At 39.7% G+C, this 25,641-nt stretch overlaps 1 protein-coding gene across 1 annotated transcript in view; it reads left to right on the forward strand.

The window, feature by feature from the left end:
• Positions 1-25,641, forward strand: part of ABCA13 (ATP binding cassette subfamily A member 13) — a 446,769-nt gene that overhangs the window by 263,255 nt on the left and 157,873 nt on the right. The window contains exons 43-44 of the mRNA XM_063086601.1: positions 4,283-4,529; positions 16,996-17,085. Coding sequence (XP_062942671.1) covers positions 4,283-4,529; positions 16,996-17,085 — 337 coding nt within the window. The remainder of the gene's footprint in view (positions 1-4,282; positions 4,530-16,995; positions 17,086-25,641) is intronic.

The following is a 25,641-nucleotide window of genomic DNA, read 5'->3' on the forward strand; positions in this document are numbered from 1 at the left end:
AAGTTTTTTAATGTTTTTATCTCCTTTTTGGTTAATACATGCTGTTAATACTTCAGGTCATTCCCTCCCACATCCATTTTATTAAGCCACTTCCATGTTCAGTTATTTCAGAAGATGATCTAATTCCATCTTAAGTTGCTTAATTCACTTATAAAATGTAACGTTCTCCATGTCAATGAGTAATTAGCTATGCTGTTACCTTGAGCAAACTAATATATTCCACTATATGGCTGTGTTATGACTTGTTAAATTAATCCCCACAAGTTAGACATTTAAGTTGTTTTTAATTTCTTTCTGTTATAGGATGTAACAAGTCATCCTTCTTTATATATTGAGGAATTTCTATTTTTTAATAATGCAACTCTTGAATTAGAATTAAGCAGATCAAAGAAGATCCATATTTGTTTCTTATAGAAAGAGTGCACAGACCTGTGCTCCCACCAGCTGTGTAAAAGACCCATCTCCTTGATCCCTCAATAATACTAAATGACATTATCTTTACTCTTTACCATATTGATGAATTGAAAAACAAAATTATTGCCTTATTTTGAAATATTTGTATATTGGCTATTTTGTAGATCTTTTATGAACTGTATATTCATGCCCATTTTTCTTTTGGAGTATTTATCTTATTTTTGTTGATTCGAAAGCATTACTTGAATGCTTTATTTAAAAATTGTCAAGAACACTTGGATGAACTTGGTAATGTGGAGATCATAATCTGGGGTGCCTGCTGAGTCCTTGATATTTTGAGCTGTTCCTTACTAGGTGTTAATGTTTGAACAATTGCAGTCACCTGACCAAAAAAAAAAAATCTTTGGACATTTTTCCTAAGTAATTTGATGGTCAGGGTGAATGGGAATGTGTAATTATGGATGTGACTAGAGTCCTTGAGTATAATTGCACTCGTAAGTCAAATAAGGCAATTCGTAACAATTTAGTCCAGCATTTTAATTTTGTCCATTAAATTATTCATGTGAATACTTTCATGAGTTGAGCCATGAATATTTATTTGATTGTTGGCTGATTCATAACCATAAACTATCTTAGCCCTTTATATTTCTCATTTTTGTCCAATTAACGTATATGGAGAGGTGGAGAGAATTTATTCTTGTTAATATGAGAAACATCTTTCTCCACAGACTTACTGAGGTTGTCTGATGAACACTTTCTATGACTGGAGGTAAACATCCAGCCTGCTCTGGTAATTTAACAAGTGTTTTAATAATAATCCTCATTACCTGGAAGGAAAATATTATAAGTATCTATTTTACAACTGAGGAGGTGACATTTGGAGAGGTAAAGTAATTTTCCAGAAGTCCCACAGTATGTTGGTGGCTGGGATTATAGTCAAAGCCAGGTTGATGTGGGTTAAATGGTGGAATCTCCCCCACCTCCCAGTGACTCTCATAATGGCCTCAGTGAGCAAGGCCGCTGTGCACATGAGCTACCTTTCTCTGTCTCTGCTCCCACGCCTGCTCCATCATCAGGGCAAATTGCTAAGTGGCCATCCAGCACTCATTTAGTCACGTTCATTTTGTATCACCTGACAGAAACCTCTTCTCTGTCATATGAACAGGTATTTACAGCCACTTGCCTGCTGTACACATACTGAGAAGGGGCATAGTTTGGCAGGCAGCTAAGTGTGGCTAGCTATATGTGAATGTCAGAAGATGCTACACGAAGGCTGATTTGTAGACTGGCTTCTGGTAGACTGTGTCTATAGGCATGGTGAGGGCCTGTGCCACAGGACTTCCTGGCACCTTTCAATTGCTCTTGAGTTTAAACAGACTGAGGCATTCTACTCTGCCAGAGAAAGAGCTCCTTAGTCAAAGTCCAGTGAAGACATCAAGCAATTATCTCAGTAATTACGTTTAGAAATCCAAGGGTAGACACCCAAAACCATCTCAATTATTTTAGCTTGAGTTAAATAATTATCCTAATGGGTCTGCATACATCCTACTATGAGTTGGTGTTATCCAGCATTATGACCTCATAAAATTATCAAGAAGGGTATATATAAATGAAAGGGTCAAATTTAGTTTAATGAGATACCTTGTCTAGCACTAAAATCTCTCTATCTGCTGATTTAGTAACTGCTTTATGAGATCTGTATATGAATGAATCACCATTGATAATGCATTAAATCAGCAGTTGCATAGCACAGCCGAGCATTAGAATCCCTTGGGAAGTTATTAAAAAACACATTTTCATCTCTGAGTCCCTGGAGAGTTGGATTTTTTTCTGAGGTGGTGCCTGTGAATCAGCATTTTTAAAAGTTCCCAGGGGAATCTGATATGTAGCCTGGTTTAACCACTTAATGCCCCCCCTGCTTCTTAAAGCTCTATTCATTAGCTATACAGTAAAATACTTCTCTGCATTATAATATGTAAGTCTAACCACTTGACTCCTGGACTTGGAAGTCTTCAGTCCGGTACAAACCCTGCAATCCTTAAAAACTGTCAAGGCTGTCAAGGTTTTTCATGACTTGGCCAGCCACCATTAACCCATCTCCCGCCACTGGCCACATGTACATCCCGCATTCTGTTCGCTCACACCAACAGTTATCCACAGAATGTGTGTGATTATCTCCATCTCCTGCTTTGATCTTTGCACAACACATTTTCTTGTCTGCCTGCAAACACCTGTGAGTCTCAAGGATTCTGCCTCCATGTCTCCAGGCTGTGACTTTTCTCACTCCCCCTCAGCATCCCACGGACTTCCTCCTCGGTACCAGCTCTCAGCATCGCCACCTCTATCACAGCACTTTACTATGTTGTCTTGGGTTATTTCCTTACAATTTTATCTCAACTCCTATGTTATACATTTTGTGAGGACAGAACCCAAGCAGCCCAACGCCTGCCACATACTGGGTCTTCAGTAGATATCTTAGACAAACGAAGTGTTATTTCAGATAGGTGTTTTTATTCCCAGCTATGCCTCCACAGCTCTGTTCTCAATGCTGTTACAAATCATTTATTTTTCAAAATTGTGCAGTTTCTTTAAAAATGTTTTCCTTGGGGTCTTCAAACTTGTTCACTGCTCCTTTATCAACTGTACTTTGGTTTGGCATTTGTGAGCAGGATAAGCAGTTTAGTCCTTGTATAGGACCACTTTTCTGGTGAAATGCTGTGTATTGCATCCTCTGGACTGCTTTGGAGGGAATAGCTGGGAAAACTACAGACCAGGCTGATGGATCTGTGTGTCCTTCCCTTCAGACACAGTTTAAGGCTGCAGTCTTGGGTCTGCCTCTCTTTTTGTTCCTCACTTCTCATCTTCACCTTGGACATAAAAGTTGCTCTCACTAGCTTTGTGGGGAGCATCTGGCCTAAACTGGAATGGATTTATAGGAATTTTTTTGTGCAGTCCCTAAAGAATCATTCTTGAGGGAGTGTGGCAAGGTGATCAATAGATCAGTGATGCCCAACTCACTCTTTCCTTTTGAATTTCACTTGACCCCTCTGATTGCTGGGATCGGTTTTCAGATTGGCTGTGTCACAAAGAGTAAGGAAGGGAGGAGTGGAATTGCTGAGGCTGGGTGGGCTCAGGGCGGCTGCAGCTAGAGCAGAGGCATGTGGGGGCTGGGCTGGGCCAGGCTGTGCAGGGCTTCTCTTTGCCTTGGCAGGGAAAGTGTAAGGTGCGGGGAGGCTGGGGCCAGTGGAACTGAGGAAGGGCAGGTGGTGTGGTTATTCTCCAATCCCAACCCTCACATAACCTGGGGCTTTCTTAGGAAAGACCTCGGGTTAAGAACAGAGAAGAAAAAACCAGTAGGAGAAGGGGAGGAGGAAACCGAGGAAGGACACCCTGGGTCTGTGGGTCTAAACTGGACAGAGCAGCCCTTACCTGCAGCCCCTCCCAGCCGCCTGCATCAGGGTGTTTTGGGCCATCAGAACCTCTTGCCCTTGTTTTGTCATTGATGTTAGGATACACACTCTAGTATCAGGTTTTATTGTAACCAAGAAAGGTAAACGCACGTCCCTCTCTCATCCTTTCTCATTAGTCCCTTGCCTTTCAGGAGTAAGATCAGAGTTCAATGCCATGAGACCTCATCTCCTATTTTAGCCTTCGAAAACAGGGACATACAAAGGCCCTGAGTTGGTCCTTTTGATACATAAGATGCTCTTATTTAGCATGGGGAATTGGCACACATGGTAGTCCTGTGGCTACAAGTCCTGCAGCCTCATCTAGAAGATAAAGAAGGGAATCCACACAGCAGGTAGGTGCTGGGGAGCCACGTCTATCCTGAGCTAACTGGCCCCTGCTGAATCTCTCGTCTGTGCAGATGGCTGTCCTGCTAGGACCCCAGCTCGGGGAGGCTGGCGGCTCCTCACGCAGATGTCCGCCCTCCTCACCAAGCGGCTTCGTCACACACTCCGCGCCTGGAAGGGTACGCTCTCGGATCTGCTGCTGCCGGTCCTCTTTGTGGCCTTGGCCATGGGCTTGTTCATGGTGAGGCCCCTGGCCACTGACTACCCTCCCCTCAAACTAACACCCGGCCACTACGAGAGGGCTGAAACCTACTTTTTCAGGTAAGAACCTCATTTTTCCTTTTACTTCAAAATTATGTCAGTACAGATTAGGAATAGCAATAGCTTTGATACTTTTGAGAAGTTCCAACAAAAATTTTAAATATAAATGTTTTTGTTATTCCTGAGGTCTGAGTTCACGAGAATGACCTTTGGGAAGCTCTTGCTTCTTTCAGGCCTGGCTTCCAACCTCCGAATTCCTGACACCTCCCCAGGACCACCAAGTCCCCCAAGTGAAAAGGGACATGGTGCTACTGGCTGACACGCAAAGAGGCTAGCACACGCTGCCCCACAGGCCCTAGTGGAAAGTGGGAGGGCCAGATAGATTCCAGACTTTTTAGAATTTTAGAAAAGTGTACAAGTTGTGTATCTCATAAAACTCTCCACAGATGCTTCTGGGACAACATTCCCATAATTACACACACCTCTCTGCAGAGAAATGTATGACTGAGCTAAATGAGAGAGACCATAAACATCCCCAGACCCGTTTAGGTAGGGATTTGCTGCCGGTAAATTCAGAGTAGTCCAGGTTTTGCCACCAAACGAGTTTATACAAGAACTCAGAGCTTTCTGGGTTGTAGATTTGTAGACATGGGGTTGGGACCCTCAAAGAGTTTGGCTGGCTCCTCCCTAGGTTCAACTGTAGCTGTAGTCACTGCACACATGCTCCGGGGTGGGAGGACGGATAACTGGGACTGAGTGGTACTGATTACAAGTACGCAGGTGCATTAACTGGCCTTTTCATGCTGTAGACAGCAAGGAGGGCAGTATCGGTTCTGCTTTTGTCAAATATACATTTTTATTACAATAATGAGCTTGTAGTCTGTAAGTGCTTGCTGATGTTTGTGTAACTTTTACGGTGATGTTTAATTAGGATTAAATTTAAACAAATGCAAGGACAAAGGGAAACTCTATGATAAACCAATCAGTTTGTTCCTTCACCTTTGGTTAACGATATGAGGGATTTTTAAAAAGTTAATGGATTTATATTATCTTTTAATTTCATTTTTCTGCTGACTTTTTTTTTATTGTGTTAGTCAAAGGAAAGATTTTATTTGCCTTAACACAGGTCATCGGTAAAACAGTAATCATTGACATCAATCCATTGGAAAAAATGTTTAGCATTTTTTTCTACAGGGAGAAAATGGGACACAGAATTACTGGCAAAAATATTATCAGGCTAATGTACTCATGTTTGTTTTAGAATTTCATCCCCTGCCTTTTTAAAGTTGTAACTTGTATCTTGACCTTTTTGACATTTTTTTGATGGGAAGATGAAATATTCCACAAAAATATTAGAGAATAAAAATATTTAAAAATCAAACAGCATTTGCCGCACTCTCCCAAGTGAGCCACGGGCCGGCCCTGAGATATCTTTCTATAACAGGAGAATTATATAAACTAAAATGTTCCTAAGTTTTCAAGGAATTTATGGTAAAATCTTAAAATAGTTACTTGGATATTATTTCCCAAGTTTCTAGTAAATAAGAAGCTGTTCCTTTCAAAGTCCGTAAGGTTACATATGATATACATTGTGGCTTTCTTTGAAGTACCCTCCTCTTCTGGATGTCTTTGTGTGCCCTGGAGTCTGGGTTTCACTAAAAGAAAGAGCCCCTGCAGCAGTCTTGATGTCACATGTGGCCGTGTTCCAGGCATCTCCCCTTCAGCTGGCTTTCCTGTCTTCTCTGGCCGTGTATTTTATTAACCTTCCCTCTTTTATGAAGCATTTAAAATGAACGTATCAATGTCTGAGAATGTATGCCTTTATTCTCTCCAAATGTTCAGATTTCTGTTACACTCCTCAAGTATGAAAGGTGTGTAACTATTTAGAGCTTTTAAATTATAAAATATACTTCTTGAAGAAAATAATACAAAATATAGGCTAGCCAAAAAATTGGCCAGATTAAAAATTATAAAACAATCACATGTAATCCTATCAGAGATATCTCCTGTAAATCTATTGGTGTATATAGTCTTCTGTATGTTGTATATAATGCTTTAACTACATGCAGTTTTATTTTTTTATGGCAATGAGATCACAGTATAATACTCTGTAACTTTTTTTTCACTCAGTAATATATTTGTATCTATTCTTGTAAATCAGTATGACAATGTCATCTGTTTTTCAAGGCTGTGCAGTAGTACATTGCATGGGGGTATCAATTTATTTAAACAATCTCTATTTTGGGTCACATTAAGATTTATTCATTTATTTAAATACTTTTTACTATTATAGGAAATTCTGTATGGATAATTTTCTTTTGGATTTATGTGACTGTCAAATTATTTTTATTGACATACATTTCTATTTGAAGTTTTTGGGGCAAAGGCATCAGTATTTTCAAGGTAGATATTGCCAAATTACCCTTATATATGTGTACTAATTTAAAATCCCATAAAATTATTGATTATTTTATTCAAAAAATATTTATCATGCACCTGCTATATGCCAGGTACTGCATCAGGGGTAGTTACATGGATAACAGAACAGGCCAGAACCTCTAGTCTCATGGGAGAAAGCAAGCTCACGTCTCCAAAGCCTCACTGCTACTTTTAGCAGTCCAGACCTGGTATCTCTTTGCTTTATTAGCAGCTCATTGATTACTGTTCAAGTTGGATATTCTCAGTTTTCTGGTTATTTTAAATTTCTACTTTAGAGACTGAATATATTCAGCATCATCTATATCATGCACGTGTTCCCCCACTGCAGCCTGCTTCTAACTGACTCCTGCACCCTTTCTCCAGCCATCTTCTCTTCATCCTCTCTTCTGAGACGGGTGAGAATTTCTCTACATGGTGTTTCTTTCACTGGTACAATTTTCAGTCAATTCCAAACAGCCATTCACTTTCTCTACTGCATTATTAATTTAGTAATTATGTTTTTCATTTGAAAGTATATGAAGCTCTCAGAGTATTCATTTTTCACAGAAGTAATGTACTTCAAAATTATTTTGAGTGACAATTAGAGATACTTTAGTATTTCATTCTATTTCTAGTAGTAACTCTTTCAAAGTAGGATATTTGTTCTCATATTTCATAATGTTACCCAAGTTATGGAACAGAGGAACCCGCATGTGTGGTGCTCTATTTTCTCATCCTTACAGATGGAGTCTCACCTGCCCTAAGAACAATGGTACCTGCTGCATCAGGGATTGCATGTGCCTCTCTTCTAATCTTTAATTTCAGGCTAAAGAGACAAGGACAATGTCACTCCGTTTTGTGCTGTGATAACAGAATACTTGAGACTGGGTCATTTATAAAGAACAGAAATTTATTTCCTCACAGTTCTGGAGGCTGGGAAGTCCAAGATTATGACACCAGCATCTGGTGAGGGCCTTCCTGCTGCATCCTCACATGGTGGGAGGCATCACATGGCATAAGGGTAAAGAGGGAGATAAGGGGGCCAAATTGGTCCTTTATAGTACCATTAATCCCACCCATGAGGGCAGAGCCCTCATGGCCTAATCACCTCCTACAGGTGCCACCTCTTAATACTGTTACAGTTGCAATTAAACTTCAACATGAGTTTTGGAGGGGGCAAACATTTAAACCATAGCAGACATGCTTGACTTTTCTTTGCTTTAGAGTAGTAGTTTAGTTATGGGGAGAAAGTAAGTAAGGAGCTACTAGAGAGCATCCATATTGATGGAAAGTTTTCTTTTTCTGAGTTATTATCTTTCATGTTTGTTGTGATAGTCAGAAATTAGTGGGGGAGAAGGACGACTGTCCCATCCCATGGCTGGTACAACCGCTCTTGTTAAGAACTCACTACTGAAATTCACTGCTTTTCTTCTGTGTGCTGGATCCTCTGTGTTTAGGCTAACCAACTGCTCTGGTTTGCTCAGAAGAACACTCCTATTGACTTGTGTATGTATTAAACACTCCCCTTTTCACTCTCAGCAGTGTCTTGATATGGGTGATAAATGATGTGGCCCTTCCATATAGAATCTGAGCACCGGGGTCTGAATCTCAGCACAGGAATAATTCGCCAAGTGGGACAGCCCTTCACTTCTCCTGTTCCTCCAGACCCTGTGCTCACAGGCTGCCCGTGGTTCCCCCTGCCCCCATCTTGCTGCTCCAAGTGTGGGCAAATCCCCATCTCATAACGTTGGTGAGCAGTCCCTATGGGGTGATATATGGTGTTCCCATTACAGTTCCTTACTTCTCCTTAGAGTGACTGTCTATTAATAGGCACATAATTCAGACCTGCATGTAGCTTTCAGAAGTCATTAAGCACTTCAGCACTTAGACCTGGACAGTACATATGAATCTTACCTTGTTAGTGTTCTGACAATTCTGCATTCAGCCCCATGCTCCTAAAATCTTAGAGTCGAGAAAATGCAATTATGTGCATACATTAAATTTACTTAAAATTTCTCACAGAGTACAAATTTTCATAAAAACACAGGCCAACAGAAAGGCGTTGGAGAGATTCTCTTCTGCCTGGATCCTTTCATGAATGAAGTGAGCAGACAGCACCTATGCAGCTCATGGGGGATCTTGCATGCTGTGATTCCAGATCAACCTGGGGCTTTGGCGATAGTTTCTGATGTGCTATGCGGGCCAGGTGGGGATTGAGGGCAGGACACCCACAGGGCTCTCAGGCTGCAAGAAGATGCTTGTTTTGTGACCAAACCTCCACAGCAGCTGCCTCTACACATTGCTTTTTATACAACTGTGAGGGGGAAAGCCAATTGGAGCGTGCCTGGGCTGGTTTGGTTCTGGCTAGCCGGATTATGACCCGTGCTTCTGTTCAGTTTTATTTGGAGTCAACTTGACTACGATTGCTGTTTGCTGAGGGTTCCAGAAATTCTTCCTCCCCAGGGAGAGCTGTGAGACGGAGGCCTCAGGGCCTCTGAGCCTGTTCAGGGCAGAGGTGGGCAGCACCGAGCAGCCTTGGGGGAGCTGGAGGGGACAGTGCAGCTGGGAGCCCCAGTTTAGACACACCTGCGCCTCCTTGCCCTGCACACAGCTGCGGGTAAACCTGGCAGGCTGCTGCACAGCAGGAGTAGCTCCCTGTTGTCTGTGGATGACGGACGACTGCAAGCTGAGCATGGTCCACAGGTCCTCCAGGTGCCTCTGCAGCCTCTGCCACCCCTTTACCTCAGCCCTGTACTTCAGAGGACACCGTCACACACAATGTTGCTGTGTCTCTCCACTGTTAAGGAAATGCAGAAATTACCTTCTTCTCACTTCCCTGCTCCCTGTGCCACTGCCACTACACACACACCATTGCTCCCAGAAAAATGAGACACTTTCAAACCCTGGCTCACATGTGCCTTCCTACAGGGGTCCTTGACTGCCCCTCTTTCCTCTGTACTTCTGTCACTGCTGTGCAGACCTCACTGTGGTTTACTGTATCACTGGAGATTCTTGCCTTCTGTCCTACAGGGTGAGTTGCTTGAGGGTAGCGACCAAGTCTTTGTGCCTGTACTTTTCATTCTTGCCAAAATGTCTAGAAATGGTTACTTTCATTAAATACTTGTTAAGTTGAATTAAACAATTGACATAAAATGTACCAGGAAAAGTCTTCCAGAAATTAACTTGGACAGGAGCAGACAAACAAATGGACCATGGAAAGAGCATGGACCTCGCCCTGAGCATTGCCTGCTGAGTTTGTTCCTGCCACCAAACTGTCCTCTTCTCCCCCTCAAACCCAGCCCTCCAACCAGAAAAAGACCTAAGAGGAGCAAGGGTAGGACTCCAAGTCCTGGTCACTATGGCCATTCTCCCAGAGTCCCACAAGGGCTGGGGGACATACAAAGCCCATCAGGGCTGCTCCTCACTGTTCCCTTTTGTTTGCAAGCTGGCAGGAAGGGGGTGACTTTCTTAGTTTCCTAGCATTGCTGTAACAAAATACCACAAAGTGCCAAAACAACAGAAGTTTGATCTCTCACAGTTCTGGAGGTCAGAAGTCCACAATCAAGTTGTCAGCAGGACATGGTCTCTCTGAGAATCCCTCCTTGTCTCTTCAGCTTTGGGTGGAGCGATCCTTGGCATCCCTTGGCTTGTGGCAGCGTCACTCCAGTCTCTGCTTGTGTTTATGTCTCTTCTTGCTGTGTGTCTCTGTTTCCAAATTTCCCTCCTCTTCTAAGGACACCAGTCATGTTGGATTTAGGGCTCCTCTAATCCTTTATGAACTTATCTAGTTATATCTGAAAACACTATTTCCAAATAAGGTCACATTCTGAGGTGCTGGGTGGGCCTGGATTTTGGGAGAGAACTGTTCAACCCACAACACTTTCCCACAATATCTTCCTTATCAAATACTGTTGAATTTGACCAACTTCTCGATCAGTTGCCTAAAGTAGAATCACTTGATATTTTATTAAAAACATGCCCTTCTGCTACATGCAGAAGGATGACAGAAATTAGAATTAATTGAAGACTAACAGTGATATTGGTGTATATTCATTGGCTTTCTGTCATCGCAAACACATCTGCCATGTTTGACACAGTGGTTGCTGGAATGTGGCAACTGTACACGTGATGTTCATGTTCCAGTGATGTCACTAGTCATCTCTCAACATTCATAGTGAATAATAATCTTCAATTATTTACATTCTTCTCCCTCTATGTACAGCTTCCTTCCATGTGGTTGATGCCTTTATCAGTGAGATAATGATAGTGCTTACGTTATTTTGTTAATGAAATTAAGTACTCAGTGAAAGTTATTCTTAGTATATACTAGAGTGGGCCTCATGACATCTGTGCTTCTGAATGGGATGGGAAGGGCTTATCACAGTCACCAGCAGGTTCTTGAAAACCTTTTCCTGGCAGTATAGCATCTGGAGTTCTTGCTGACTCTCAGACCTCATGTTCTGGCTGCTCTTCCTTTGTGTGCGAGATCTGCCCTCACACTGGGCTTTGTCCTGGTCACAGAACATCCATGCTCTGCCCCAAATTTGCATGTCCAATTCGGTACCCCAAGAACATTGTTCCTCCAGTCACTACACGGTGGCTTCTTTTTCAACTCACACATGATCTCTTTAAAGTCCAATGGGAAAAAACAGATGGTAAACAAGATAGCTGAGACCATTTGCTTACGTAATTATATATACACTGTACCCAGGACAAGGTTCAGCACTGAATAGACATTCTTTAAATATCTGCTCGTGAGTGAATTCATATCATTCACTCTCTACCCAGCCATGAATTTAAGATGCACCTTATCCTCCCCCCAACCCTAGGTGGTATCCCTCAGCCCGACCCAGCTGAGATTCAGTATTCTGTGAATCACTAATAGTATGGAACTGTGTCCTACTGTGTATGATAAGATTTAAAAAAAAGGAAGAATTACTGATGAGAACATTCTCAACATGAAGACACTGAGCTCATAGATGGGTGAATTACTCAGTTGACACAACCTAGCAGAAGCAGGACTGAGAACTTAATTCAGGCTTTCTGGCTCTAATTTTCATTCCTCAGACATGCAGAGACACGAGTTCTGTACTCAGAAAGCTGATGGTCAAGTAGACAGAATAACCTCACAGACAGATGGGGTAAGTCTCATAAATGCTCTGAGATAGGTGGATACTTGGTGTGGGGGTTGTGCCTAGGCTGGTGGGGAGATCCATTTGGAGGTGTCAGAGGCTTTTCAAAGGCTATAGCACTTGAACTGAATCTTCAAAGATAAATACAAGGGGTTTCCAAAAAGTTGGTGGAAAGATTCATATTATCTTTTAATTTTATTTTTCCCTGAACTTTTTGAAGTACCCTCCTAAGTGTTTCCCAGGCAGGGAAGAGAGAAAGTTTATTTTCTCCTAGTCTCTCTAAGGAGGAAATGTGAGTAAATGGGAAGAATAATGAGGGTAATCTAGCAAGTCTTTACCTTTTCTGGTGGGTGCTCAAAGGCATTCTAAGTAGAACAGACTTTTTCCTGCAAACAGAATGAGCAAGGCATTAAGAAGTTTTAAAATCTAGGGAATGATATAATGTGGATTGTACTTGTAGCCTCCAGGCATGTGCTCTGATTTGGAGCAGTCCATCTCATTCTCTTTTCCTCGTAGGTAACTTTCTGTCTGGAGTCCTGTAAGACTTATCCTTGGAACGGAGGACATTTTTCCCCATCTTTTCCTTATCAAACGTGCAGACTTAAGTCTTTTTTTAGTTCAGGGTAATTTTCTTCTATTGTTGATCTAATTGTTTCCTCACAACATCCATTTTTTTTTCACCTTCTTCTAGAACTTCTTCTACATCTCATGTAAGGTCTCCCAGATCCATCTTTCAAGTTCTCTATCTTTGCTTTAGGATTTGTTTTTCTTTTCTTTTTTCTTTCTGTTTGTGATATGTCTCCTATGCCATTCTTTGTATCTAAGCAGTGACTGTCCTCTTCCTCAATTTATATCTTCAGTATTATCTTCAGGAAAGCATCCTTCCTGGTTTCAGAAAGTCCTGTGCAGGCATATGATTCTCAGTTACTATTTCTTAACTCTATTTTTTGTTTGTTTAAGGTGTGTATTTCTCAATGACTTTATTTTTAGTAAGTATCTGTGCTGTTTGTGATTTTCTCTGGCTGCTGGGACCCAAGGGTGTGCAGTGGTTATTGCTGTTTTGTCAGATTGGATAAGGATGTCACCTGTCACCTGCAGGCAGTTCTGAGAGAGATGGTGCTAAAGCAGTTGTTCCTCTGTAGAGCAGCAAGCACAGCTGCCTGCGTTTTCCTTGTTTCTCCCAGGGAGGTGGGGGACCATGCTACTTCTTACTCTCTCCCTGATTCAGGAACAGGAAGGCATCAGCCCCTCCAGTGAAGCCTTTTCTTGGCCACTTGGGGCCAGCAAGACCAGAGGAAGCTGAAGTCAATATTACCTGGGGATTTGCAGGTCTCTGAGGGCCACTCTTCCCAAAATGAGTCCTTTTTGGTCCTTGTCCCTGTATATGCTTCTCCTTATTCCCAAATTGCATTCATATGTTGCCTGGCCTACAGGAAAGGTAGACCTGAATCAGCTCTGCCTGTAGTAACTCTGACAGAGCCGAAGACCTCACCTGGAACCAGATGTTTACCAGCACTAGAATCTGGTTGTATCAGGAGAGGTAGAGAAATTGGAGCTGAGAGTGGAAGGAAGGAAGGAGAGAGAGTGCAGGTTGCTGTCTTCCCAGAAGCACCAGTGTTTCTCATGGTTTCTTTGATCCCCACCTGCGTCAGAATCACCAAGAGCTCTTGTTAACCAGGAAGATTCTTTAGGATTGTGCTTAGTTATATGTATTTGTTCAGCTAAGTTCCCTGGGTCACTCTGATGCACATTAAATATTGAGAAATAATGATTTTGAGAGAGAAAGTGAACCTATTTATGAGTTGCCTCAGGACAATTAAGCAGTAATTTTCAGTTCCTGGAGTCTGAGAAGGACAGATGTCAAGTGCTCCTACCATTGATATTCACATTGAAATATAGCCAGGAGTTTGAAGGTAACCAGAGAGATAGTTCGGAAGCAAGCATTTTAGTTTTATGGCAACTGGACACTTTCTAGCCAGTTTTTGTTTTTGTTTTCTTTTTTAAATGGTGACCTCTAGACCAAAGCAAAAAAGTAGTAAAAAGTAAACCATAACTTTTTAACTTGTTCTTAGTAATTATTGTACTTTATGGATCAAATAATTTTTTTCAGAAAATTATTTTAAACTTTTATATTTATTCTTGGATTGATGAGTCATAGGAGAGCAGTTCAGAGTGTTTCTAAAGATGCCACAAATAAATGTTTCCTCTTACATAGGCCACATTTCAGTGGAACTTATGTCCTGTGTAAAAGTGTTTTCTCATTTATTAGAAGCCTGAAGGTTATTTATGTAGAGGTCACACTGCCTACTTATGAGACTTATTTTTGTTGTGAATTTCAGTATGTTTCATCATTATATATTTCTGCCCATAGCTGTAGGGAATCATGTGAGACCAGTTGTAAACCACCTGAATATTTAAAAATCTTTATTGTATTTTACATAGCAGGAAGACAGTGTTTTTCTGTGTGTAATTATTTCTTCCTGGGTTTTGATGCCACAGAGGTGTTTGCATTCTAAGTTTATACACAGAAAACAAAGTCATCCTCAGCAGAAATACAGTATTAATTTGGTATCATAAGTTTTGGTTCCTTTTTTGTTAAATTGTATTTCTGCTTGAGTAGTAAGAGCTCAGGCAAGGCCAGATTTAGGGAAGTTAAATAATTGGATGGAGATGAAGGATTTGGTCAATGATTTCTTTGCATTAATAATATATTGCAGTTTACTCAAGAAATTATTTTTGAGAACCTGCTGAGTTCTAACTACTGTCCTAAGCATTGTGCCTTTTCTCTGAAGGATTGTTTTGTTCCATAATGGGACTGAGGAGTAGCCTACAGTTAAAATCCAGGGAGGATGTGTGTCAGGGCCACTGGGCAGGAGGAGGAGTGGAGAGGAAGTAGGAGAGGGTTAAATGGAGAAGCTGCATTCCATCTGAGGCTTAGAGAGGGGAGATGGCTGGGGATAGTGCTTCAGAGGCACCAGCACCCTCTAAGGCAGATCTGCCCAATGAGAAAGTGCTTCCCAGGGCTGGGCTGGGCTGGGCTAGACTGGGCTGACGATGTCAAGGCCCAAAGACTGTGGAGAGGTTTAAGTACTATTTCAAGGCACAGAGGTAACCAGGAGCCATTGATGAATTTTGTGCAGAGAAAACATCACACTGGTATGTTAGAGAGCTCACTGGGGAATTACTGAACTTGGGAATCTGTAAAGTTTCCATCTACATGTAGGAATGCACTGCACAAATATGGACGTTTCTTCTCATTCTGGGCTTATGTTGGCATTGCACGGTGTGGGGGTGCAGTAATCCTACCCAAGTCAGACTTCCCATATTTAAATGTTGATAGCCATTCAGAAAGATACTTGAAAGTCAACTTTTTTATTGTCCATGAACGAGAAATCAATTAGAAAAGTCAGTGGTTGAAGATGACTTTGTGGTTGTCCATAAGTCTTAAAAGAAATTAATGTTATAAGATCTTTAAAAGAAATCACTTAAGTACACTTGGTAATTACTGTACTAATTCTTTTCAGAAAGACTTGGGGTCATCATTTACATATAAGTAATCTATAATGCTAATGATATATCATTCTTTATCTTGGGGAACAGTGTTCTAGAGATGTCTACTCAAAAGTATTTTGCAAATGATTCAACATACATTCTGTAAAATAAATACATCTATTCTTTCATAAATACTACAGTTCAGAATTTTGATTAATTGAAATAATCCCAAGTTCCTATCAGTCCAATTTAGAAACATTTGAAGTATTTTTTTCTCTACAGTTTCTCAAGTCAAGATGTTTCTTACAATTGGTGTGTAAAATTTAATATAGAGTCTGTTTCTACATGTCCCCCAAAGCTATGTGAATGTGTTATTGCTGATGGTATCTTCAGTAAGGAAATTCAGTGTTGTTGGGGGGGAGGGGGGAGGGAGAGGAGGGAGGGAGGTTTCGGTCATGGGCCATAATAATCAACCACATTGTATATCGACAAAATAAAATAAAAAAAAAAAAAAGGAAATTCAGTATTGATGCCCTTTGTTTTCATCAACACTGCTTCAACTATTAACTTCTGCGATTCATACCAGTAAAATAAGTACTAAAATTCAGTGTGCATTTAAAGCACATATAGGACTTCTTACTAAGAAAATGCAGCTCAATATAGTTAACATATGGAAAGCAAAAAATATAAATCTAAGAAGTTGTTATATTGCCTGGCTGTGTAATAGAATAAATATTCAGACCAAAGTAGAGCTCCAATGTTAGGAGAATAGCTTTATAGATCTTAACCTGATGTAATATTATGTAGCCTTTGAAATTTGTTTTACAAAACCATGCAAATATGTGGAAAATGGTTATGGTATTTGTTGGGAAAATAGAATAATTAAATCAGGCTCCCTGTGCCTCAGGGCCAGTTGGGGGTGGTGCGGTGTATTCTTTGTGAACAGGTTGTGTGTGGGTGGAGTTAGTATGCATGGGTGGCGCCACCACTTTGGCTGGTGTTTACTGCCATGGGTGGCCACCACAACAAGAGGCCATCCTCTCGAACCTATGGCTTCCAAGGACTTGTTTGCCGGTTATCTAGCTCATAGACCTGCATGTAAGGGGTCTGGTGACCCAGCCTGGCATGTGAAGGGTTTGTGATCCAGTCTGTGAACAGGCTTGAGGGGTCTGTGAGCTCCAGACCCAGCCCTGGCCCCACAATTGGCCCAGTCGGCAGGATTAGAGGCAGGTAAAAAAGCTTTACAGTATTAAGTGAAGAGATGAGAAAAATAATACACAGTAAATTTGAGTATATAAAAATGCATAATTTCGGTGGAAAAATTGTGCTTTAAAAAAAGAAAATTCTCAGTTTTATTGCTCATTTGGCTTTACTGTAAAAGCAGTGGATCAGCTTGACTAGGGCACATAGTAAGGTTCATATCTGATCCTCTGTTGGGAGTGTATTAACCATCCGACTTATTTCCTTTGTCTTACTGTGAATAGCAGTGGGAGTGACAACATGGACCTTACCCAGGTGCTTTTGCAGAACTTTGGACATCAAGATGTGCTCTGTGATGATTTAAACCCAGATCTGTAAGTATCAGATGCTCTTAGCAAAAGTAAAGTCTCCCAACCTGTAACACTGTAGACATGGAGGACGGTTCCTCTTTGTATTTGGTTATTTCATGTTGCAAATTTACATGATGCAAAATGAATCTTATCCTGAGTAGGTTATTACTGGACAGGCCTAATGGGTATCACCATGTAAAATGACCTGAAATAAACTACCTAATTGCCCCTTTCCTCCCTTCATAGACACATGCTTTATATTATTGCAAAAAAATTAATAATTAATAGCATTCAGTTTGCTTAATAAAACTCAAAGCTAAAAAAAGTGAAGTAGCAATGAAGTATGAATTATATAGTAACTGTTATTTACTTGTAGAGGAAACTTGTACATATGAAAGATTAATTATAATTTTTTTAACTTAAAAGACTTGAGGTTGATTAATTTGGGATGAATTACTTTGAAAATTATTTTTCTAGGATTTAAAAATGATAATCTAGTGATGATCTTTCTGTGAAACCTTGACAAAGCTTACCTTTCTTTACAAACTTTTCTCTCTTTCTTATGTTGCTATACTGTTATTTATTGATAATCTATTATAAATAAAGTACTGCTATAGGAACCAAGATTAATAAAGAATATGGCACTGGTCTCAAGGAATTTATAATTCTAGGTAGAGCAAATGAGACAAGTGATAAAAACCATAATGATATACTAAGTATAGTTTTAAAGTAATAAATATAAAAATCCAGACAATAATGCAGTATTGGCAATATGTTTTCTACTTTGTGATGACACATTTGCCTTTTAGTCGTGTTGGTAATTAGTTGGAGACTGAATAACTATTAATGGTCTCAGTAAGGAAGAACTGATAGAAAATTAATTATGTTTTTCACTTTAGTCTTCTCTTAAAAAAACAGTGATTTATGTAACTAAGGCTTCAGTGGTGATATTTTTATTTCCCTCCCCTCTAATAAAGCATCAGCACGTAAAATACATCTACCTTGAGCAATTATTATTTTTTTTTGCAAATGGAGATCATATATTAAACCTGTGATAAGGTACCAGATAGATATGTTATTTATAAATATTGCTGTAGCCTTGGAATGGAAAATATAAAATACACAGTAAATGAAAGTTTTAAGATAATATAATACAGACCTGGGAGATTAAAATGATTTATTACTTTGATAGAATCTTTTCTAACTTTGGCACTGGATAAAACTAGAAATGTATTTAGGCAAAAAAAGGAAAAAAAGTATGCTGCGATAGAGAACAGTTCATTTCATTTGTGAGAGGAAAAGTAGGGATTCAAACATGTGGAGCGACAGGAAAGGTGTCCTCATTCCCTTTGATGTACTGTCTCAGTCTTTTCATTTTTTCTTTTTTTTATTGATCATTGTTGATTGTACGTGTCTGTGGAGTGCAGAGTTGAATATCAATATCTGTGTGTTATATGTGATGCTTAAATCAGGATAATTAGTATATTCAACATTATACAGTGTAACCGTTTTTCACGCCCTTTCTCAATTCTTCCCTAACGCCTCCCACTCCCTGACCTCTGGTAACCTCAGTTCTGTTGTCTACCTTAGTGCAATTCAGATCTAACACAGAATCCCACATGGTGCAGCCCTGGCTCAACATTGTATCAAAAAAAGATCAGTTAGCAGAAAAAAGGTATTTCTTTTGTCTAGTCTCTCAAGAGGGGGAAAAAAAAAGGTGTGGGATCAATTCTTAAAGGACAGCAGAACACATTCAAAATTCTGTTTGGCCAGCTACTTTACCTTCAGTTAGGTGAGAGACTCCCACACTCTCCTCTGCTCTGTCTCCGCAACTGTTCAGAGCCTGCAGACCCCCTCCCCACCCCCCCCACAGGCTTTTCTCCTCTGCCCTTTCTTCAGCCTTCCTATATTTATGTTTTTGTTTTCTCCCTTTTCTTTGTGAAATCTATGTAGTCTCTCCTTTGAGTCATTTGTTTTATATTCATTTCTACCCATTTTCCTGGTCAGCTTAGCATAATGCTGGGGGTGTTAGGGGCTGCTGCCTGCAAGGAGGATACTAATACTTCATTAATGGTGATTTCTGCCCATGTGACACCTACAGGGCTTGATTCATTAAGGCCTGAACAAAAGCAAAATGTTTTACTTAAAACAAGTAAATTTCCTTTCGTAAGTGTAAAAGTTTTATTACTGAATTCAATGATATCTACATTTTACCTTCTGGCATATTTTAGCAATTACTTGATTATTTATTTATTTATTTATTTATTTACTTTTTGGTTTGTTTGACTTTTTTTCTTTTTTTTTAACTTTTTTTTTTAGTTGAAACATGGTTGATTGTACATATCTGTGGGGTACAGAGTTGAATATCAATACCTGTGTGCAATATATGATGCTCAAATCAAGATAATTAGTATATTCAACATTACATTGCGTAATTGTTTTTTGTGACCCTTTACCAATTCCTCTCTTAACCCCCCTCTTCATCCCTGTTGGGAAAATAGAATAATTTTGTCAGCCTCCCCTCGCCTTGGAGCCGGTTCAGGGCAGTTCAGTAAACATTGAGTGGGTGGAGTGAGTGTGCCTGCATGGCAGCTCCGCTTTGGCTGGTGTTTTTACTGCCTCGGGCGCCTGCCCTGTGCAGCCATGTTTTTTCCAGACCTGCAGCTTCCAAGGACCATGTGGCTGGTTACCTAGCTCATAGACCTGCGTGGAGGGGTCTGGTGAACCAGCTTGGCGTGTGATGGGTTTGTGACACTGTCTGTGAATGGGCTTGAGGGGTCTGGGAGCTCCAGACCCAGCCCTAGTTCAACCATCGGCCCAGTTGGTACAGGATTACTGGCAGGTGAAAGAGCTGTGACAACTAGCCCGGTTGCCAGGCTTTACAATTGGCGTCACAAACAGGACTAAGAGAGCTAGGCAATTGGCGCTGTGAGCAGGATACGCGACATCAGCCTCAGCCTTGCAATAGCCCTTGTCAGTCGCCAGACAATCCCCCTTTCCTACCTTTGGTAACCTCAGTTCTGTTCTCTCCTTTCGAAAGTTCAGTGTATCATTGTGATTGTTGTATCTTTCTTTCTTCTGCTTTTTAACTCGTTTATGTTTTTAGCTCCCACTTATGAGTCAAGACGTGGTATTTCTCTTTCTGTGCCTGTCTTATTTCACTTAACATAATTTTCTCTAAGTTCATCCATGTTGCTGCAAATGGCAGTATTTCATTTTTTTTAATGGCAGAGTAGTATCCCTTTGTGTAAATATACCACATTTCCTTATCCAATTGTTGGATGGTAGATATTTAAGTTGGTTCCAACTCTTGGCTTTGTAAATAAAGCTGCAATAAATATGGAAGTGCAGGTGTCCTTTCAACATGATGATTTCTTTCCTTTGGGTATATACCCAGCCATGGAATTGCTGGATTGTATGGCAGTTCTATCTGTAGTTGTTTGAGGAACTTCCATACCATTTTCTATAATGGCTGTGCCAATTTACAGTCCCACCAACAGTGTGGGAGAGTTCCCCTTTCTCTGCATCCTTGCCAGCATTTGTTATTCTGTCTTTTTGATGATAGCCAGTTTAATTGAGGTAAGATGATATCTCAATATGGTTTTGATCTGCATTACCCTGATGCTGAGCAATGTAGAGCATTTTTTCATGAGTCTGTTGGCCATTTGTATATCTTCCTTTTAGAAATTCCTATTCAGCTCCTTTACCCATTTTTTGATTGGGTTATTTATTTATTTGCTGTTACGTTGTTTGAATTCCTTGTATAGCCTGGATGTTAATCCTTTGTTAGATGCACAGTTTGCAAATATTTTCTCCAAATTTGTAGGTTGTCTTTTTTCTCTGTTAATTGTTTCTATTGCTTTGCAGAAGCTTTTTAGTTTCATAGAATCCCATTTGTTTATTTTTCCTTTTGTTAATTTTGTTCCCTGTGCTTTGGGGGTCATACTCGTAAAGTCTGCCCAGTCCTACTGCCTGAAGTATTTCCCTATGTTTTCTTTTAGGAGTTTTATAGTTTCAGGTCTTATGTTTAAGCCTTTAATCCATTTTTAGTTGATTTAGGTATATGGTAAGAAGTATGCATCTAGTTTCTTTCTTCTACATATGGGTGTCTAGTTTTCCAAGAGCCCTTTATTGAAGAGGTGGTATTTTTCCCCATGTATGTTCTTGGTGTCTGTTGGAGATCAGTTGGCTGTAAGTATGTGGGTTGATTTCTGGGTTCTTTATTCTGTTCCATTGGTCCTGGTGTCTCTTTTTCTGCCAGTACCATGCTGTTTTGATTACTATTGGTTTGTTGTATAATTTGAAGTCAGGTAGTCATATGCTTCCAGCTTATTGTTTTTGTTTAGCGTTGCTTTGGCTATTTGGGGTCTCTTGTTGTTCCGCATGAATGTTAAAATTGTCTTTTTTATTTCTGTGATTAATGTTGTTGGTATTTTGATGGGGAATTGCATCGAATCTGTAGATGACTTTGGGTAGTATTGACATTTTCACAATGTTAATTATTCCAGTCCAAGAATGTGGAATGTCCTTTCATTTTTTGTGTCTTCAATTTTTTTCAATAGTGATTTGTAGTTCTCATTGTAGAGATCTTTCACCTCCTTGGTTAAATTTACTCCTAGGTACTCTATTTTATTTTATTTTATTTTATTGGTTACTATTCTAAGTGGGTTTGCTTTCTTCATTTCCTTTTCTGTTTGTTGTTGGAGTATTAAAATGCTACTGATATTTGCTTGCTGATTTTGTATCCTGCAGCATTACTGAAATTGTTTATCAACTCAAAGAGTTTTTTTTTAATAGAGTGTTTAGGTTTTTCTATACAGAGGATCATGTCATCTGTAAGCAGGGACAGTCTGACTCCATCTTTTCAAATCTGGATGTCTATTATTTCTTCCTCTTGCCTGATTTCTCTGGCTAATTCTTCCAATACTATGCTAAGTAGGAGTGGTGAGATTAGACATCCTTGCCTTGGTCCCATTTTTATTCCCCATTCAGGATGATGTTGGCAGTGGGTTTGTCATATATGGCTTTTATTGTGCTGAGATGATTTCTTTCTATACCTAATTTACTGAGAGTCTTTATCATGAATGGATCTTGAATTTTGTCAAATTCTTTTTCAGCATCTGTTGAGATAATCATATGGTTTTTGTCCTTGCCTTGATTTTGTTGATGTGGTGTATCAGATTTATTGACTTGCATGTGTTCAACCATCCTTGCATCTTTGGGAGAATCCCACTTCGTGGCGGCTTATAATTTTTTGATGTGTTTCTGTATTCTATATGTTAATGTTTTTTGAGGATTTTTGCATCTATGTTCATCAAATATATTGACCTATAGTTTATATTTTGTTCTGTCTGTCTGGTTTTGGTATCAGGGTGATGTTGGCCTCATAGAATGAGTTTGGAAAATGGCTTCTGTTTCAATTTTTTGGAATAGTTTGAAAAGAATTTTAGAATTTTTTGAAAGAGTTTGGTATTAATTCCTCTTTAACAGTTTGGTAGAATTCAGACGTAAAACTATCCAATCCTGGGCTTTTCTTTGTTGCAAGACTGCTGATTACTATTTCAATCTCATTGCTTGTTATTGGTCTGTTCAGGGTTTCTATGTCCTCTTGGTTCAGTAGTTTGTATGTGTCCAGAAATCTATCCATTTCCTCCAGGTTTTCAAATTTATTGGAGTATAGTTGTTTATAGTAGTCTTTAATGATTCTTTGTATTTCTGTGGTATCAATTACAGTGTCTTCTTTTTCATTTCTAATTTTTGTTATTTGGGTCTTATCTCCTTTTTTTCAGTTAGACTAGCTAATGATCTGTCTATTTTGTTTATCTTCTCATAAAACCAACTTTCAGTTTCATTGATCTTTTGTATCATTTTTGGGGTTTTTGTTTCATTTAGTTCTGCTCTGATCTTAATTCTTTCTTTCCAACTTCTAATTTTGGGATTAGATTGTCCTTGTTTTACTAGTTCTTTGAGAGGTAGCATTGGGTTGTTTATATTAAATCTTTCTATTCTTTTGATGTGTTTATTGCAATAAGCTTCTCTCTTAGAACTGCTTTGGCAACATCCCACAGAATTGGGTTTGATGGCCTTTATTTTCATTAGCTTTGAGAAATCTTTTGATTTCCTGTTAAATTTTGTTTTGGATCCATAGGTCATTCACGAGCATCTTGTTAAATTTCCATATGTTTGTATAGTTTCCAGAGTTTCACTTATTTATTTCTAGTTTTAATCCATTGTGGTCTGAGAAGATACTTGAAATGGTTTCAGTTATTTTAAATTTGTCAAAAAAAAAATTGTTGAGTCTATATTTGTGACCTAACATGTGGTCTATCCTGGAGGTTGCTCCATGTGCAAATGAGAAGAATGTATATTCTGTGATTGTTGGATGAAATGTTCTGTAGATGTCTTCCAAGTCCAATTGGTCTAGAATGTGTTTTAAATCATGCATTTTTTCTGATGATTTGTTGCCTATATGCTGTATCCAATATCAAGAGATGGGCATTCGGATCCCCAGCTATTATCATATTTGTGTCTATCTCTTTCTTTTGGTCCAGTAGCATTTACTTTATATATCTGGGTGCTCTGATGTTGGGTGCATATATATTTATGATTGTTATGTCTTCTTGCTGGACAGATCCCTTTATCTTTATATAGTGGCCTTCTTTGTCTCTTTTTATAGGTTTTGGTTTAAAGTCTATTTTATCTGATGTAACAATAGCTACTCCCATATTTGATTTCCATTTGCATGGTATATCTTTTTCTGTCACTTCACTCTTAGTCTGTGTGTATCGTTACTGGTGAGGTGAATCTCTTGTAGACAGCATATAGTTGTATCTAGCTTTTTAATCCAGTCAGCCAGTCTGTGTCTTTTGAGTGGGGAATTTAATCCATTTACATTTAGGATTGTTATTGAAAGGAATTATCTTACTCCTGGCATTTTATTGATTTTCATTTGTATGTTTTAAATATCTTTTGTTTCTTTTTTCCCTTGTATTGTTTGTCTTCAGCATTTGTTGGGTTTTGGAGGTGGTAAGATACAGTTTCTTTCTCTTTCTCATTTGCATTTTTGTTCTACCAGTAGGTTTTGTACTTTGTGATTATCATTTCTTGGATTCCAGACATAGGACCTCCTTGAGGATTTCTTGTAGAGCTGGTCATGTGGTGGTGAACTCTTGCAGTTTTTGTTTGTCTCTAAAATACAATATTTCTCATTCATTTATGAGAGATAGCCTTATTGGTTATAGTATTCCTGGCTGGCAGTATTTTTCTTTAAGTATTTTGAATATATCATCTCTTGGAGAGAAGCTTTTTGTATTGAACTATTTTGGAATCTTTTAGCCTCATGAATCTGACAGTCTGTTTCATTCTCTATACTTAGGAAATTTTCCACTATTATTTTTTTTAATATGTTCTCAATACCATTTCCTTTCTCCTCCCTTTCAGGAACACCAGTGATATAGATGTTTGTGCACTTAAGGTTGTCTGCTGTCACTCCTAGATGTTCTTCATTTTTATTAATTATTTTGTCTTTTCTTTTTGTCCATGTGAGTAGCTTCAAAGAGACTTTCTTCAAGATCAGAAATTCTTTCTTCTGCTAGGTATAGCCTGCTGCTTAAGCTCTCAGTTGTGTTTTTGTTTGGTTGGATAACTCCTTCAATTTTAGGAGTTCTTCTACATTATTCTTTAAGGTATTAATCTCTTTGCAAATTTCCTCCTTCATATCCTGGAGAGTTTTGCTCAGTTCATTGTGTTGTCTAACTGTGTCTTCTTGTAGTATCACATTGAGTTTCCTTAAGATTTTTACTCAGAATTCCTTTTCAGTAATTTTAAGCATTTCCTTTTCTATGGGATCTAGTACTTGAGAGTTACTGTATTCCTTTCATTATGTCATATTTTCTTTCTTTTTTTCTTTTTTTCTAGTATCTCTGTGTTGATGTCTGTCATCTGGTAGAGTAATTGCTTCTTTCTATTACTCCCCTTTCCTGGACTCTGCTGGTGACCCTCCTTGTGCTAATGCAGTTGAGTGGTCAGTGGTCTGCCTGCTCAGTGGCTCTGGCTCATGTGGCTGCTGCTGTGTGATAGCAGTCCACCCTTGTTGCAGTGCTGGCTGTGGCAGTGGCTTTGGTGGGCTGCCTGGGTGGCAGCAGTGACTCTAGCAGTGGCAGGCTGCTTGCATGACAATATTGGCTACCTGGCAGTGCTGGTGATGGTGGTGACTGCAGCAGTGATGGTTGCAGCAGCCGCCCACTTGTCTGTAGTGTGCACAGTAGTGGCCCATGCAGCAGCTGTGTCTGTAGTGGTTCTGGGGTCTGCAACTTCCTCCCTCACATCTTCAGTGTCTGCAGTGGCAATGGCGTTACCTCATGGGGGCGGCAGTGGTGTGGGTGCTACAACGGCTTTCATCACCTGCAGTAGCCTCCATCATGTCTGCAGTGTCTGCAGCAGCAGCAGAGTTTCCTCATGGAGACAGCAGTGGCATCAGTGGCTACAACCACCTTCCTCACATCTGCAGTGTCCTTGGTGGGGTTATCTTGCAGTGACAGCAGTGGCAGTGGTAGTTGCAGCCTCCTCTCTCATATCTGT

Source organism: Cynocephalus volans, chromosome 2 (assembly GCF_027409185.1).
Source record: "Cynocephalus volans isolate mCynVol1 chromosome 2, mCynVol1.pri, whole genome shotgun sequence".
In the NCBI taxonomy this organism is placed as follows: domain Eukaryota; kingdom Metazoa; phylum Chordata; class Mammalia; order Dermoptera; family Cynocephalidae; genus Cynocephalus; species Cynocephalus volans.